Consider the following 16693-nt stretch of genomic DNA (forward strand, 5'->3'; position numbering starts at 1 on the left):
AATCCCCCCTTTTTTATGAGCATCAATAAGAGAAATGAGAATCTAAGTGAAACACTACCGCACATCACTCCAGAACCTGCACAGGGAAAAATGGCCTCGCATCCATGCACAGAAAGCAAATGTGTTCCTCTTACCAAGCACCTATAGAAGGAAAAGCAAGTAGCCCACACACTGTGATAGCAAATGCTCTGCTCACCTCAACAAGCACTTCCCATCATATTTCTACCTGCTTATTACAAGCTTCCAGTTCTGGGTTGTACTATTTACACCCCACTGTGCTGAACCGCTTTCATTTTATTAAAAAGAATGGCAAAGCGAGCAGGAACCAGACCCGATTTCTGCTATTTCACTTCCATCTGTTCAAAATTAGATGGGGTGATGTCACCACTCAAGTTTGCCCCTCCTCTGCTTTCTTTGGAGCTTGTGAGCTCTGGATATCCAGTGAAGGCTTGCTGGGTCTTTAGGACAGCTGCTACTTAGCAGCTTCTCTTGGTGAGCGCATAACTTATGCTGCAGAGCATCCCTCTGGCAGTGTGCTGGACAGCTGGCACCCAGTGCAGGCCCACATATGTCACGTAAGGATGGGAATGGTAATACAAGGAGAGGTAACACAGGAGCAGATTCCTGTGGGAAGGGGGGATCCCCACCCCTTACAGAAGAGTTACAGACCACCACCCTAAGTTTGTGGTCACTTTGTACTTTTAGCTCCCTAAGAGTCCCTCTAGCATGGGAGCACTCAGGAACACACAGAACGGGCTACACATATCATATATATCTGAGATCAGGACTTGAGAAGCAGCAACAAAACCAGGACATATCTGCTTCTCTGGTCAGCATCTATGTCCTTTACATACAGTTGGGCTCTCTCTACCATACCTTCCTTAAGCCTTCCATCAGCAGCAGCTGCACCATTGGGGAATATAGTCTTCACAAAAATCCCCATGCGTCCACGAGCAGAATCCTGACCTCCCACAATGCTGAATCCGAGACCCTGCAGCAAAGGGAGGAGAAGACACACAGCTGGTACCTTTACTCTATTATCACCTGTCTAAGAAAGACTGCCAGTAACGTAAAAAGAAGAGATGAAAGAAAACCTAATAGCTTCTGATGAACTGCACCGCAATCTTGCTCTCTGCTTGCATCTCCTGATTTACTGTCATTCTAATGGCAACACACTTATCTACCCAAAAAGTAGCAGCAGGCGCCTTAAGCCAAAAGTCAAAAATGTAATTTTGAGATTATTATTTTCTTTACCCTGGATCGATGTATTTATGTTATCCTATTCCAATTTTAAATTGCTCTTAAATTGACAGGCAGTAGACTCCCCCTCTCTTGAGATCTACACCCAAAATTAACTACAGGTTTCCCTGCTGTCCCAGATCCTGCATATCCTTGTGGAAAAGCATGACAAGAGGTCAGTGCTATAATGTCAGGAATGTAGCTGAAAAGGGGCTGGCACGGGTGGCTGTCATGCACATGTACATTTTAAATTATTCTGGAGACACGCACCACACTGTATTTAAATAAATCTAGATCAGTGCATTCCCCAGGGCTCCATCTGTTAGCTCCTGCCCCCATGCTGCCCTGGCTGGCCGCAGGACTGTCTTGCAAAGCTGATCAGGGAACAGATGAGCACAGCAGAACAAACATCTCCTCCTCCTGCCGAGTTATTTCGCAGCCAAATCACTTCCTCAATCCATCCCCCTGTATTTCCAACCTTGTCGCTGCTGTATGTGCCTCTTACAAGTTAAAGAGAAAAGTCACTGACCAGGTGGATGGGGAGGTGGGACGCTGCTGTGGGTCAGTGATCTGAGGCCAGAGCTATTATCAGCGCCACGGGCAGCGCTGTCCAGCTGAGAGATGCTGCCGGAGCAGGCACTGACTAAGTGTCATTACAACCCTGTGCAGCACACAGCTCTCTTGTTTCCCTCCATGAATGTGGACCCACTGCTGTTACGAGCTTCTGGTACTTTGATAACACAGTCCTGAGTTCCAGAAAGGAAGCACCCTATCTCCACCTTGCAACACACAATAACTCAAGTGAATGCTTACTGTGCAGTTACCAAACGCAAAACAACCTGCAGAAAGCACGAGGCTCCAAACACACAGTGCAGCTCTCCCCACATCTGCGTGGGGCTGGTTGGGAGAAATATGGCTGCAGAAGGCAGCAGCACACAAGTCAGTGTGCCTTCCCGAAGTGCTGCAGCTCCCCAGGAGAAAAACACTCCGTAGAGATTCCACCCAGCAGTGAGAAAATGAGGCCACGTGCTGCAGGGAAATTCTTTCTAAGCCCCAGGTCCACATAGAGATAAAAATGCAGATGTTACTGTACAAATCACACGCAGCTCTTATTCTAACACAAATAATGGTTCCAAATGTGGAAGACACCTGAAACAGAGGTTCTTTGCGGTAGCTCATGATGACTACAGCCTGCATGCTCCCAGCTTGGAGCTAGCTGCAGCACAGCAGATAAGGCTGGCTTATCGCACAGAGGGAGATAAGACAACTCTTATGCAAAAAATAGGGTCAAAAAAATAAGGAGGAGAAAAATCACCAATATTCACTGGGAAACCTCACTGAAAAGGTCTCAGAACAGGGAGTTAATAGCAACTGCATCAACCTAGCCAGAGAAGTCACTGCTTCTAACTCTTCCCCAAACTTAAAGCACTAAAGAGAATTTGTTTTGTACTTGATTTGAAAGTCAAAACAAGGCTTTTTAGTCCAAAACACATCCATCTGATGAATTTAAATAGTATTTCAGAAAGGAAAATGCATATTTTTTAGCATATTTAAGTGAGAGCATGGACTGGGTTAGGGGAAACAATGCACACTGAATAGAATGCCTTTTTATTCCCTGAGCATTCAGCCAGCTGGTACCTTGGAAATGTGCAAACATATTACTGGAGAAAGAAAAAAGGACTCTGTGACCCTCAGAATTCAGCACTCTCAGATAAACAACCAACCAGGAACCTGTTTTGGGGTTTAACACCTAATCTGCAGTGATTTTTTTATTATTATTATGTACCCAGACTCCACAGAGATGTAACGCACTTGTCCATAAAAATGCATGCAAACAGGTACTCCTCTGCAGTTGCCCCAACTTCACATGCACATGCCTATTTATAGATCCGCTTTCAGTATTTGATATCTCGGTAATGACCAGATAAATCAGAATGAAAGCCACTCCACACTGACTGTATGACACGAATATTATCGGCTCTGTATTTTGCAGGTGAAACTGTCACTGACATTTCAAAATGGGGTTTGTTACTGTTAGTGTGCTACCTTGGAAAGCAAAAACCAGTTCCATGCAGCTGCTAGTGGCCGGAATTGCCTCGCCAGTGACTTCTGCCACATGAGAGAAACCAGACACATACAGACGTGCTCACCTTGCCTTGCCCTTTCATCAGAACAATGTTAGAGATGATGGACGGCTGGGTCAATCTCCATGGAGATTCCACCTGGGCAGCACTGAAGGAACGAGTGGACTTCTTCACAATGTGGTACTCCTGGTAAACAAGGAAACAAGGGACATGGCTGACTGTGCAGCACAGGCACCAGGAAAGTGTGTCACACTGGGGATGTTGCACCGGGAGAATTGTGTGCACTGGGGAAGAGAGTGGGGATCTGAATAGATATATTCACACGAGCATTCAAAGGATGAAACGCTAGCCTGTTACCGTCAAATTGAACTTTGCCATAATTCTCCCCCATTTCACACAGAAGGATTATTCTGTAATGTACCAGTCACTATTTAAATTAAAAAGATTAAGGGCAGGTTCATGATACGCTGAATTCTTTACCTGCTAAAAATAAAATAAAAAATGCCCTATCAATAGAATGCCCAGCCAATAGAATTAAGAGAAGTAGGGTTTTTTTTCCTTAAGTGCTCAGATCTCTGGAGCTGCATCTCATGGCATCCACTTCAAAGCCTGACCACAGCATGAAGAGCTGGAAGGAAGCTCTCCGTAGGTGGCCAACGCTTCCCATCCTGGCCATGCTTACCCTCAGGTTTTGCACCCACCTGTCGAGCTCCTGCCGACTCCAGCTGCTGCGGCAGGGAGTGCTTCCTTCCGCCCCGGGAGTATTTCACTGCTATCTCATAGCTGGATTCACCATTTTCCACCATCAGCTCATCATCCTCTCCCACAGACTCTAAGCGTGATCCAGCACCTAGGGAAAAAACAGAAACATCTCACAAACGTCTCAGAGCTGCCTCATCCTCTTGCCAGCACGCAATAATCACCTCCTGCAAACCTCAAGTTAGCAGTGCTTTAAAACAATGCTTGCTGCACCCATCCAGGCACTTACAGGCTAGGTTTGATCATCCTCAACTGAAAATCCTTCTGCTGTCACAGCTTTTGTACCATCTTTCTGTGATGCTGAACTCCTCGGTGCTGTCACTCGTGGTAGTAGGGAAGAGCAGATAACTGAGCAGGTAGCTCAGGGACAGAGAATAAATCCAGCTGTTCTCACCCAATGTCACTTGCATGCACACTAAGCTCTTGAGCCTAATTCATTTATTTAAAATTAAAAGACCTGACGCTGCAGCTGTATGCATTTCTGGAGATGTCATGTCACTTTGAGGGAAATTTTTCTGGAAGGGAAAAAGGATAAATGTGCCAAATACATGCTATTTTCTCTCCTTCTGGCTGTGATTGTAGCTGTCTTTAACAGGAGAAGAATACAAAGTTCACAATGGAAGCAGAATGACTTGTCCTGCAGGACATCCCTGGTCAGCCTCCGGGCTCCCTGCTCCTCAACCAGCCTCCTCCCATTCTCATTTTCCCTGGGACCCAGTCCCAGCATTTCCTGCATATTTATCTCTGCAATTTCCCCACCACATAGGGAAGCACCTCTGTCTGACAGATGAAAACTCAAGACCAGCAAAACTCACATGAGCGGGATTTTACAAACCAATCTAACTTGAAGCTGCCACAGAAGGGAGCAGCTCTGCTTCCCTTTCATTTTCACTGCCCTGCTTTTAAAGTGAGCTCAAAAGCCATGTGCTGAGGGACATCCACAGAAGATTTGCCCAGGAGAGCCTCAAACCTGTTTTCTGCCACCTCCTCTTGGCCAGAGCACTGTGTGAGCTCTAGGAAGGGAACAATCACAGAGCTTGTCTTCACACAGTGCTGGAGTTTTACCACTGCATCCATACGCAGAATTTGTACCCGCCAAATACCCAGAGTGTCCTTTAAACCCACTCTCTGCTTTGGGATGTGAAATTACTGCTATTTTTCTTGCCAGACAAGCCTCTACTACACGTACCCAGGACATCTACCTCGGTAAGACCCAGTGTTTTGGTATTTCTTTCACTCCCAAGCACTCTGGGCACTCACCACTTACCCCACCTTGTCACCTACCCCACTATTCTAGAAGTTTCATTTCTGTGTTTTGTTCCACATTTCTGAACAGTTTCCATTCCCATGCCACAACCAAGGCTGAGGGATGCTCTGGGCTGGGCCCCAGTGAGCCACCAACACTCAGCCATGGGATCTGCAGGCAGGGCAGCTGCCCAGAGGATCCTAAAAACATCTGAGTTAATGGAAATGAGAGTGAACATTGGAGGGACGGCTCCTCATTGAGTATAGGGGATGAGAATTTGGTTGAGCCCTGCACACAGATTAATGCTAAGACTTGGGCACAGTGCAAAAATGTGGAGTGCCATAACGATGACGTGTTGGTGATGACACTTTGAGAGACCTCCCTCACCCCAGCCCATTAAATCAAAGTGTATGGAAATAGATATGGAATGTAGATGTTTAAAAAGGAAGGAAAGAAAAAAAAAGAGGAGAGGAGAAGAGAAAGCCCAAAAAATGAAGCTCACAAAATCTTGTTTCATCTTTCTGTCAGTGCAACAGTTCAACTCAGGAAGCAGAATGCAAACATCTAGCAGTTCGAATTTGCCTTCCAAATTAAACTACTGCAGTATCCAAAGGAAAGAAAACCTACCTCATTTTAGGGAGCTAAAAGAAATACACAGCATAAAACCTCTCCTACTGCTGCCTTTTTATCAACCCAGCATTACCTTGGGATCTACTTCTGTATTTCAGTATGCCACTTCCCAGAGCTGGACTCTGGTTGTTTCCTTTGGACACTTCTGCAGAAGCTGCATCTTGAGACTTCTCAGTTTCCATCACCTAAAAAAGTAAGAAAATCTGATTTACTCGTGAACCAGTGAAGCTGATGGAATTCCTCTCACTTTTACTAAGTGACAAAAAAATTCCACTGCACATCATCTCAATTTTTCACAAAGAGGTCCTAGGATTAAACCAGTACCCACAAGTTGTCAGCACTGCCTTTGGAAGTTGTGGCATATTTTTACCAATGGGTTTGCCTACAGGTTGGTGTGGGCAGGCAGCCTCCATAGGGTACCACTCCAGTGCCTCCCCAGCACCTCCAGCACCAGCTCATTCAGGGACTTCCATATGCACTTTAACAACCTTTTAGTGTAGCTTTTACTGGAATTTTTTCAGCTCAGTAAACTTCCAGAACCATCACATCCTTATAGAGATGATCACTTTAATTGTGCACACACCAGTTCCTCTACATTTTCACCCCATTACCCACCACACATCTCCTGCATGGTTTTAGACGGCTCATGGCCAGGATGGCAAAACTTTCAATACAAACACTTACCAGTCACATTCTGTGTTCAATGTATTATATTAACTGCTGCAAGTCAGTCTATAAAGAATCTCCCCAAATCACCAAATACTCATACTGTTGAAGTATTTTTTACTTCCATTATTGCAGCTTATAACTGGCACGATTTTCCTCAGATCCTACTTCCCATTGCCCCACCCATCTTCTCCCAAAACCAAGAAAACCAAAGCTTATCTTTTGCACAGTCTACACCTTGCAATTACCGTGCAAAGGGTAGAAATTTCAGGAAAAAAGATAAAATTGGCAGATAATGCTGAAATGGCAACTGCTGTTAGCCTTTGGCTTTTATCCCTCTCCCTTCAATATTAGCAGCTACACATGATTTGTGCACACCATCTATTTCTTGTTGATTTTTCAAGGTATTGCAGCAACAGCCTCAGAATCCACTTCTGGTACCAAATGGTTTGCAGCTTATGAGCTTCACGTAACAGAATTCCTCTAAAGGAGAACATAATGACACTGATACAACCAGAACTTTAAATTGGCCATCCTGGTAAGGCATCACTCCAGAAACAACGTAAAAATAAGTAAATGAAATCCAAGAAACCCAACCACAGACAAAAACAAGACAGAACACTTAAATGAGGTGGCATTTTGCCTCCACTCTGCAGACAAAATGCTGCCTGACTCTGCAGCTCTAACCTGACTGTGAGTGGGAGCAGGACTGTGTGCGCAGACAACTGCAGTCTGCACAGTTAAAGGAAAAGCACCATTTATTTTCACTAGCAAGCCCACCCCTCAGTCTTCTCCCATCCTTATGAAGTGAGCTTCTTCATCCTGGCTGGGTTTTCTGATGCTCTTCCCGTGTCTCCCTCATCATGAAAACCACCACAGTGTCCTCCTGCTTCCCCTTCAGAAATGTCCTGACACTGCAAAGCTGCAGCCCTGGAGTCAGCAGGCCAGGACACGTGGAGTTTATCCACCCTAACAGACACAGATGGAGCCAATCTCACTTTCCTGGAGCTGGGTACAGTCCAAAGTGGTGTTGGAACTGTGAAGCTTGTTTGTCCCTGCAGCATGCATGGACATGGGCACCTACACCCAGTGAGACCACACAGCTCCCAGAGAGCTCCCTTCAACTCGGAACATGGGGAAAAAATTATGTGTCTGCAGCAACCTACATGCAGACTCTGAAACCATCACTGCTATGGCCAATTCCTGTCCTGAGCCAGGTCACAGGAGTGACTCGTTGGCATACACCTCGTTTCTGCTAGGTGGGGTTTGGGTTGGTTTGGATCCTTCTTGCTTTTGACTGCGCAAGAGAAGCAAGTATAGACACACTGTGCAACTCCGTACATTTCCATTTGCAGGGTTAGAAGAAGAGCAGTGGTCAGCTGTCACCTGCATCAAACCATCACATCCCATCCCTTCTCATCTCCACGCAGTCCTGGAGCCTGCAAGCACCTGCCCTGCACGTTCAACATGGGGCAGGTGCAAACACTGGGGAGAGCCTCAAGACATTCTCCTTGGCTTCCTGAGATTGCATTTTATCCAACTTGGCTTCAGATCACAGTAAGACTGAAACATCTGAATTACCTATGTCTCTGTTTATTTCTTATTTTAGCAAAAAATACTGCTCTGGCATGGATCATAAACTTTTAAGGGAAGACACAACCAAGTGGATGCTTTTCAAGTCGTTGAGGTTATCTAATAAACCACCGGGAGTTTTATCCTTCTCAGAAAACACTCAGAAATCCAATCTGCAATGCTTGTGAGAGCTCCCAGCAGCCGTGTGTCTGTAATCTTCGGCTGTGCTGTAACGGAGACAAGAAAAGCCCAGCTCCACCTTATCCTCCTGGCCACACGTGAACGTATAGCTCTACTGTCTCAAGGCACTGCCATGCCTTTTTAATTTGCCTCCCTTTCAAGGAAATGGAGCTTTCTATTTCAATTCTGCACACCTCTTATTAAACGAAACCCATAAATCCTGCCTGATGCTGTCTCAGCGCTGAGGACAAGGGGAGCTTTAGCACTCATAGTTTGAGGGAGATCTAAAAATAGAGCCCATCTCTCCAGTTCATTAAGTAACTCCGGGATCAAGTGATGGTGACATCTCAATTGATTTCAAAGGAAACAGTGCCATCACGAACACACAGTGCTGGCACTGAACCAGGACCAAAACTGCCCCCAGAGCCCTCACGTGGGCAGAACTCCAGTGTGACCAGGCCCTTAATGAGGCAAGATGAGGAGCAGCATTATGAGAATCTGCATTGTTTAACTGCAAACAGCTTGGCAATTGCCACTGATTTACAGAAACAAGGCAGCACACGTGGGACGACACAATTTAATAAGCAAACTGCTTCGCTGCTGCTGTTACTGAGCTCCTTGGCTGCTGGCTTCCCCATCAGCAAAGCACTCGCTGCAAACCTGGCTTCACCCGGCCCCTGCAGAAAGTCCTGTTGGTCCCATGAGAGCAGTGGGTACCCTAAAGCCTTTCCAAAATTGTGGGGCTTTATCCTTGAAGACCTGTTATAACTCTAGTTGCTGCAGCTATCTGTGCCATTATTTATTGCTCTGTGATGCACAGCGTGCTTTAAGCCTTAAATGTGCTGTCTGGTAGGCAGAGTGCTCCTCAAGCCCCTTCACCTTGCAGGAAAAGCAAAGTGCCTTCCCTTCTGAATTAGCTCTTTTTCCATTTAATTGAATCCATCTCCCAGATAAATGACCAAGAGCAGCACTGTAATTTACTGGAATTAACACTGCAAACAATGCAGAGGATGCAGATTTTCTAATCCTGGTCAGCATCGCTCTGGCTTTGTGGCATGCACACAGCCTGGAAGGACCAGGATGAGTCGGGACCCACCACACTCTGGGCTGCAGTGTGTGAGTACCCTCCTATGCCTCAGTCCCAGCCAGAGGAGGAATTACACTTGGCTGGACCATGAGGCTCACCAGGGATAATTAAACACAGATTTCATTGCTTCTGGAGCAAAGTCTTTCAAAGGGCACTGCCAACCTGTGCTGGCACAGTATGAATGCAGGTATCCAACAGGGCCAGGGAGGGAGGAGAAGAGGGGGAGCATCACCTCTGTGTCAGTAGTATTTACAGCTTTTAACCTCGGAAGAATGTGGAGCCCCTGTTTCTCACTCAATGCCACAGCAGGTTTCATCAGAGGTGGCACAGACTTAGATTTGGTCTACTTGCAGCATTCTTGGTAAGGACCGTGTTGATACCAGCGGGCACAGCCTGGGCTTCCTCCTGCCCAGAGAAGGTGGTGGGAATTGCAGCAGCCATTACCTAATGGCAAACCAACTGCTAGAAACCACAGCTTCATGCGCTGCAAAGAGATCAGGAAGCGTGATAATCATTCAAGAACTGGAGCTGCCCTATTTTCTGAATAGGTGGAAATGATAAATAAACAGAACAAAAGCCTTGAAAGTGGTCTCGAAGAATGCCTGGCCAATTGCTCTAACAAATCCCTGCATCCAAAAACCAGCTTAAGCCTTTGCTGTAATGCAGCAGATGCTAGAAAGGGCATTACTGTCAGCCTCAGTCAGCGCAGAACTCCGACGGTTATTTCTATTACACTTCATGCAGTCTATAAAGTTGTCACACACCAAGCTGGCACTCACCAGCACAAAGCCAGCAGCATTGCCTGCCTGCTCGCCCTCTGCACACAGAATGGAAGCACACCACGGCAGAGCTCAGCTGCTTTTATCTCACAGAGTGCTCATTCTGTACGACACGTCCCAGCTCCCAGTCCAATGAGTTTGACACCAGGAGAACAACACAGCTGACCGTGCCCAAAGGTTCTTGATGTGTATGGATCCCAACCGTGCTGGCACCCTGATGCTACATTATACTTATGGCTAGGGCTGCAGCTAAGCAAAGGAGAATTTCAGTTTCAGGTTCCCAAACGGTTGCTAAAATTAATAACAACGTTTTGAAAAGACAAACTTTTAAAAGAAATGCAGGAAACAGCTAACACGACTGAATTTTCCAAGAAACAGATATCACAGTCAGCACATGCCTTGGAAACAGTGAGATGCTCCCAGCTAAATCCTTTTTGGACCAGATTAGCGTTCTTCTGCAATATATTACAATCTTCACTACAAACACCATCTAAGCTGAAGGAAATCAAATTCATGCGTTTCTGAAATGGTGCAGAAACGGATCACTGCTGCTTTCTTTTTTATGCTTTATCCTTTTTCCCCACCACACATCAGTGAGGATGACAGGACTGCGTGCAGTGTGCTCCGTGCCCACGAGATGTCTCCATGTGCTGCAGTGAAGTCCCTGAAGATTGGTCCTGGCAAACAGAGGAGACAAACATGGATCTCAAGCTGTGTGAAAGCTGGTCCTGCTCCTCTGTTATTTTCTTTAATAGACACTCAGCTCGTGGCCTAGCACAAATTCAGAGCCTACACATCGTAGCAAACAGCACTCTGCTGCTTTTTTTTTTGTTGTTTTTAAAGACCACCTTTTTACTTGCAGTGAGGGACAAAGCGAGCCATAAACAACCCTGAAAATAAATAACTCTCCTGAGAATGATGTGAGACCTCCCTTACACCAAAGTCAACCCACAGCTGCAGAGAGCATTCCCACGGCACGGCTGATGGGGAGCTCCGGATTTCAGCTCTGTTTGTGTCACCCCAAATACATGAGAGGATACAGGATGCATAAGCATAAAGCATCTTTTCTACCCAAATCAAGGACCGAAGCCTCATCTATTATACAAGCTGCATTTATTTGGACACAGTGCATCTAGAGTGTGTTTTAACAGAACCCAACGAGACCGGGCTGTGTACACACTCAGTAATTCGCAGATAAACAGGCTGCAGATGCAACGATACGACATTCACACTAACGCTCAAATCCTGGAGCCTTTATCATCTTTCTGTTAACGTATGTGAACTGCACGGCTGTGACAGCATCTCCTTGTCCCAGTGCCACGAGGGGGATATTTTTAGCTTGCTAAAGGCGGTTCATCTCCTTCAAAACTGGGCAGCTATCCAAACAGCCCAAGGAGAGACAGGCTGTACTCTATCTGTTGCTTTATGGGAAAAGCCCTCATTCACAAAAACAAAGAGCATGTGGAACCTGTACTGTAGATAAACTTACGTTTCGATCACTTTGCTGACTTGGCTTTCAAACTCATCACGCGGAAGAGGGAAAACTACCACTGTGTGCATTGTCTGCACGGATATTTATGGTCCAGTCAAAAGGTTATCTCCCACCCAGCCAAAGCATCAGGAGATAGCTCACAGTTTGTAGAGTGCATCAAGTCTACAGGGACCCATGTGGATGTCTGTCCATGTGGATCTGTACAGGACCTGTGCAACCCACTGCAGGGAACCTTCTTCAGCAGGGTTGGACTAGGTGATCTCTGCAGGTCCCTTCCAACTCCTACAATTCAGTGATTCTGCGCACCCTTTGGAGTACTGTGCTATCAACACTCAAGTGGAAGAACCACATGAAACAAACAAGAACCAGTCCCCTAGTATTTTGTAATTTCCTCCCACCCAAATCCCCACCTACACTCACTCTAACAGCTTGCCATTCACCAGTTCTCTGCAGTCACCACAGGACCCAGAGCATCTGTTATGCCACACCACGAGTGAAAGGCACTGCATGGGCCCAGCACCACAGGGACGTGCTAGACAAGGTTTTACCTGGATGGGTACAGTGCTGCCAAAATGCAGCATCTCCAGCAGGGCAGAAGCTCCACACCCAAGGAGTTATTTAGCCCAACTGTAAGACAAGGGCCATCCTTCATCTTCATCCACCCCGGGCAATACATTTCTGTGCAGAGTGGATTTCTGACAGCAAAAGCTGCTTCTCTCTTTTCCAGCCATGCAATCCTGTTCGAGGATGAGTCGTGTCTCAGCAAACCCTTCCGAGGATGCAGTGCCCTAATGGGAGCTAACACTCGAGTCCTCTTGGTAATGAGGGTCCCTCCCCATGCTCTGCACACACTTAATTGTTGAGTTATGCTTCCTGTCCCTTTTCAATGCTAATGCTTTCTCTGAAATTCTCTCCCAGTGTTTCCAGAAGAACTTTTGACCCCAAGAGTGTTTTTAAACTTATGGCATTGTTATCCTCTTCCTTATTATGCTTGCATGGCTAGAGGTAATTACACATGGATTCCCTAGTAAGACAGAAAGGCTCGCAACAGAACATAACCAACCAGTCTTATGTCAGATGAAAAACAAAAGCAGGCAGGGTGGGCAAACAAATGCACTTCGGCATGCTCACAAAGCTTTTTGGAGCATACCTTGAAAAAAAAACAACCAACCAACCAAACAAAAAAAAAACACACAAAAAAACCCAACAGCTAAGCATGCTTTGACAGAGGTAAGAAAGTTCCTGCAGATCCTGCAATAAACCTTAAACCAGAGACATTCAGTCCCTGTTACTCGCCCAGTGAGTCCTGGCCGCACACATCACATACTCAAGGAGAGTAAGGTTCAGTGCAGCACAGAGGAGCAGTCCCCAGCCTTCCTCCCTGCCTCCAGCTACTGCAGATCCAGCCCTCCCAAGGCAGTCCCCTCTGCTTGTAATTAATAATTTCTTTGAATTTGTCATCCAGCCCATTAACACAGAGCTGTCTGCTGAAGTAGAACACTTCAGAATGAAAATACACAGATCATCATATATTGAACGACACAGCACCACCACAAACAAAGGCTAAAAGCTTTCGAAGCAGCTAAGAATGGTATGTGCCTCTGCCAAGGGACCCAAAATGTCCCAGATTCATCAGACACTTTGCAAATTCTTGGCAGACCTGCCTTCTGTTTAGAGCTCATTTCCCATGTTGCTCTGCCATCCAGCATTACAGTGACAAATAGATGCAATATCAAGCAACAGAAATGCTAGGAAAAATGAATTAGAATTAAAAAAAGATCGTCAGAGGCAAATAATACCCTATCATCCTACTTCATTTGGACATAAATAATGACATTTTAAAACAGCGGTGTCAATTGCACAAGGCAAAGCAGAGATTTAGGGGAAGAGTTTAAAATCCCCAAAGTGACTCAGGACAATGTAATACAACTTGACTCTGAGGCCCAGTATTTCATACCTAAAGTTCAGAAACATTTTGGCCAAACCACTTCTGAAAGAAACGCACGTTAAGGATATTAATGCAATCATTTTTCTGTCTGGCAGCACAAGTTTTATTAAAGTTACAACATTAAGGGATGTTTCAAATTAAACAGACTCTGTAAAAACAGAGCTCAAATTAAACTCTGCTATGACATTTTTAATTAATAAAATACAACAAATGGACTTTTTGTTAAGCCTTACAAGCAATATTTCTCTTAGATTACAGTTTCCAAATGTCACAAAACTCTTCCGCTGTGTCCTAAAGCAGTTGAATAGCTCAGATTATATTTCCCTGCTGAACACACTGGAACAGAACTTAAGGGTTTGGAGAACCTGCTGACAGGGAGAATGTTGAGGATCCAGCACCTAGAAAGGAAACTTTTTTCCCTTCTTAATTTTCGTGGAATCACAGAACAAGTCGGGTTGCAAGAGACTTCTGGGAGACCTCAGTCCAGCTGCCCTCTTAAAGCAGAGACAACTTAGACCACGTTGCTCAGAGCCTGGTCCCGTTGAGTTCTGAATTTTTACATGAAAGGTTAGAATTTGTATCTCAGTTGCGAGCGATTTCATTCTCTGCTGGGCAATGCCCCTTTGAATTCAAACACGACTTCATTGGTAACCTCACCAGGAATGTGGCAGATGCACAGTGGTCTCCCGCTCACAGGCAGTCTCTGCAGAGCCCCCAGAGGTGAAATTCATCCATCCGAGCCCAAGTGCTGAGCCTGGGTCAGCTTACAAGCAGCCACGTGCTGCTGCACTAGCAGCAAGTCCAACAGGAATATAAGTAGGTCACTCCAAAAGTAATGCCTCCTAGCAACAGTGAAATGTCACCTGAAAGTAAACTCCTCCGAATTAATTTAGTTAGTTGGTCACCTAGCACCTGACAGCATCCCTTCAAGTGTCTGCAAAACTCTGCACAGCAAACAAGAAAGTTCAGTGACCTCTCGTCAGAGGTGAGCAGCCAGCGGTGACAAAGACAACTCCTGTGCAGAGCTGGACTGAGAACTGGCCTCAAAACTAAGAGGTCTGATGCTAAAACCGAGACCTCAGCCTCAGTGACACCGCCCAGACCTCAGTGCCAACCCCTCTGGAACACTAAAATCATTACATCCATACTGATAACAAACGCTTGTTTCCTTAGTCCCAGCTTAGTTCCTGCTTTCACCATCAGCAATAGTGATATACAGTACCAATATGTGGAATGTATGAGAGAAAGAGAACACACGTGATTATCATCGAGAGAGGGAGCAGCTAAGATCAGTAATTTCTGAAGCAGTTTTGCAACTAAGTGTGTATATATATATATATGAATATATACACATGCATAGATATATACTTACACATACACGTACACAGTGTATAGCCATACAGGTATGCTTTTGTGTTTGCTTGCTGCTCGTTTTAAATCATAAGATGCTTCATGCTCATGCTGACCTTCAAACCAGCCTCAAAGCCCTGCTGTGAAAAACTCTCCCCACCTTGCCAGACAGAGAAAAACCACGTGTGAGCTCATCTTTCCCATACCTTTACCTTCCCACGTCCTGCCCGGCGGCACACAGGATTCACACAGCCCAATCTGGCTGTCCTGGCAGGCTGTGTGAGGATGATGGATCAGACTGCTGGGAGAGCCCGGGGGTCTGCACTGCGTGGACTGCCCACACCAAGCTGCAGAGCTGTGCCTGCGCTCCTGAGGCTGACACAGCACTTACACAGGGAATGCAAAGGCATCCGCACGCTGGATTAGAAGAGGAAAAATTTCATGTGCAGCAAAACTGAAAAGAGGTCCTGAGAGCCACCAGTAACTCAGCGTGTGTGCATCTGTCTGATTTATACCCCCTCCAATAAAAATAAAAATAAAAATAAGAAATGGAGAACAGAAATAGTGGGGAAAAAAACCTTCCTGCCATTCTTACAACAAGATTGCTGATTCCAAGTTTGCTGTACTCAGATTCCAATGATTTTCCCTCCAGCCCCCAGCGATGCATTACAAAAGCTCTGAGCCATTGCCATCAGAGGCGACAATGCCGCGCAGGCAAACCAAAGCTGGGAATCCACCCGCGCCACAACAGCTTCAGCACAGATTTTAGGGTGGGACACAAACTCAAGCACAGGCTGAAGGGCTACACCAGGCTTGTCCAGCTGGGTCTTCACCACGCCATGTACCTCAGCTGCCTCAACCTTCTCCTAGAGTTATGTTAACTGGGAAAGGAAATACCCAATGACACCTCCAAGTGCCTTCGATAAAAAACACACAGAGCCTTGCCTAGACACTCATGGGCATATGAAGTGGCATTGGTAGTGTGTGCAGAAAGATTTGCTGGAATGCCAGGGAACTGCATCCTGAAGCTATGTATAATTAACTTTCGATTTTTAGGTTAGAGCTTTGCTGAGCCACAGGCTTAAGAAGAACTACCAGATCTTGAAACATTATACATAGAAGAGAATTTCTGAAGCTAAAAGGATGCTGAGATGCCCACTTAAGTTTGCGTACAAACACTGCCATGTCATCGGCACTGAGCATCCCTGATTTATTTGCTTTTCCCTTTCTTCCCACAGAACAGCAATCTGGCACACGGGAGAGAAGACTGTGCAGTCATCACTAATGAGAAAACAAAACTTGTCATACTAAAGAGATGCTTGAGAGAGGGGACTGCTGTAAGCATAGACTCAAAGCCGAGATAACATGCAGGTATGAAGGGAGCACCAGCATCAGGCAGATTGTAGCATGAAGCTGTAGAAGCATAAGAATACACAATCAAATCACCAAGCTAGACATCACATCTGAGCCACCCAAAGGTTTCAGAGATTTATTACAATTGCTGCAGAAAGGGGGTGGGAGGGAGAGAAGAAGAGAAAAAAATCACAAAGAGAAAAGCTTCAATTGAATCCACATGCTTTCTCATGCCTGAAAACGAGCCTGTAAGCTCTTTAGAGTTGAGAACATCATTTTATTTTGCATTTGTACAATACAACAGAGGC

General features: G+C 45.7%; 1 protein-coding gene across 8 annotated transcripts in view; it reads right to left on the bottom strand.

Annotated features, from left to right (window-relative positions):
* The window catches only part of PDZD2 (PDZ domain containing 2), a 194379-nt gene that overhangs the window by 30991 nt on the left and 146695 nt on the right, over positions 1-16693 (bottom strand). For all 8 annotated transcript variants that reach the window (XM_004937166.4, XM_004937164.4, XM_046905544.1 and 5 more), the window contains 4 exons: positions 6032-6143; positions 4025-4173; positions 3390-3509; positions 877-991 (listed from right to left, as the gene is read on the bottom strand). In XM_004937166.4, coding sequence (XP_004937223.2) covers positions 877-991; positions 3390-3509; positions 4025-4173; positions 6032-6143 — 496 coding nt within the window. The remainder of the gene's footprint in view (positions 1-876; positions 992-3389; positions 3510-4024; positions 4174-6031; positions 6144-16693) is intronic.

The sequence above is a fragment of the Gallus gallus genome, chromosome Z (genome assembly GCF_016699485.2).
Source record: "Gallus gallus isolate bGalGal1 chromosome Z, bGalGal1.mat.broiler.GRCg7b, whole genome shotgun sequence".
NCBI lineage: Eukaryota > Metazoa > Chordata > Aves > Galliformes > Phasianidae > Gallus > Gallus gallus.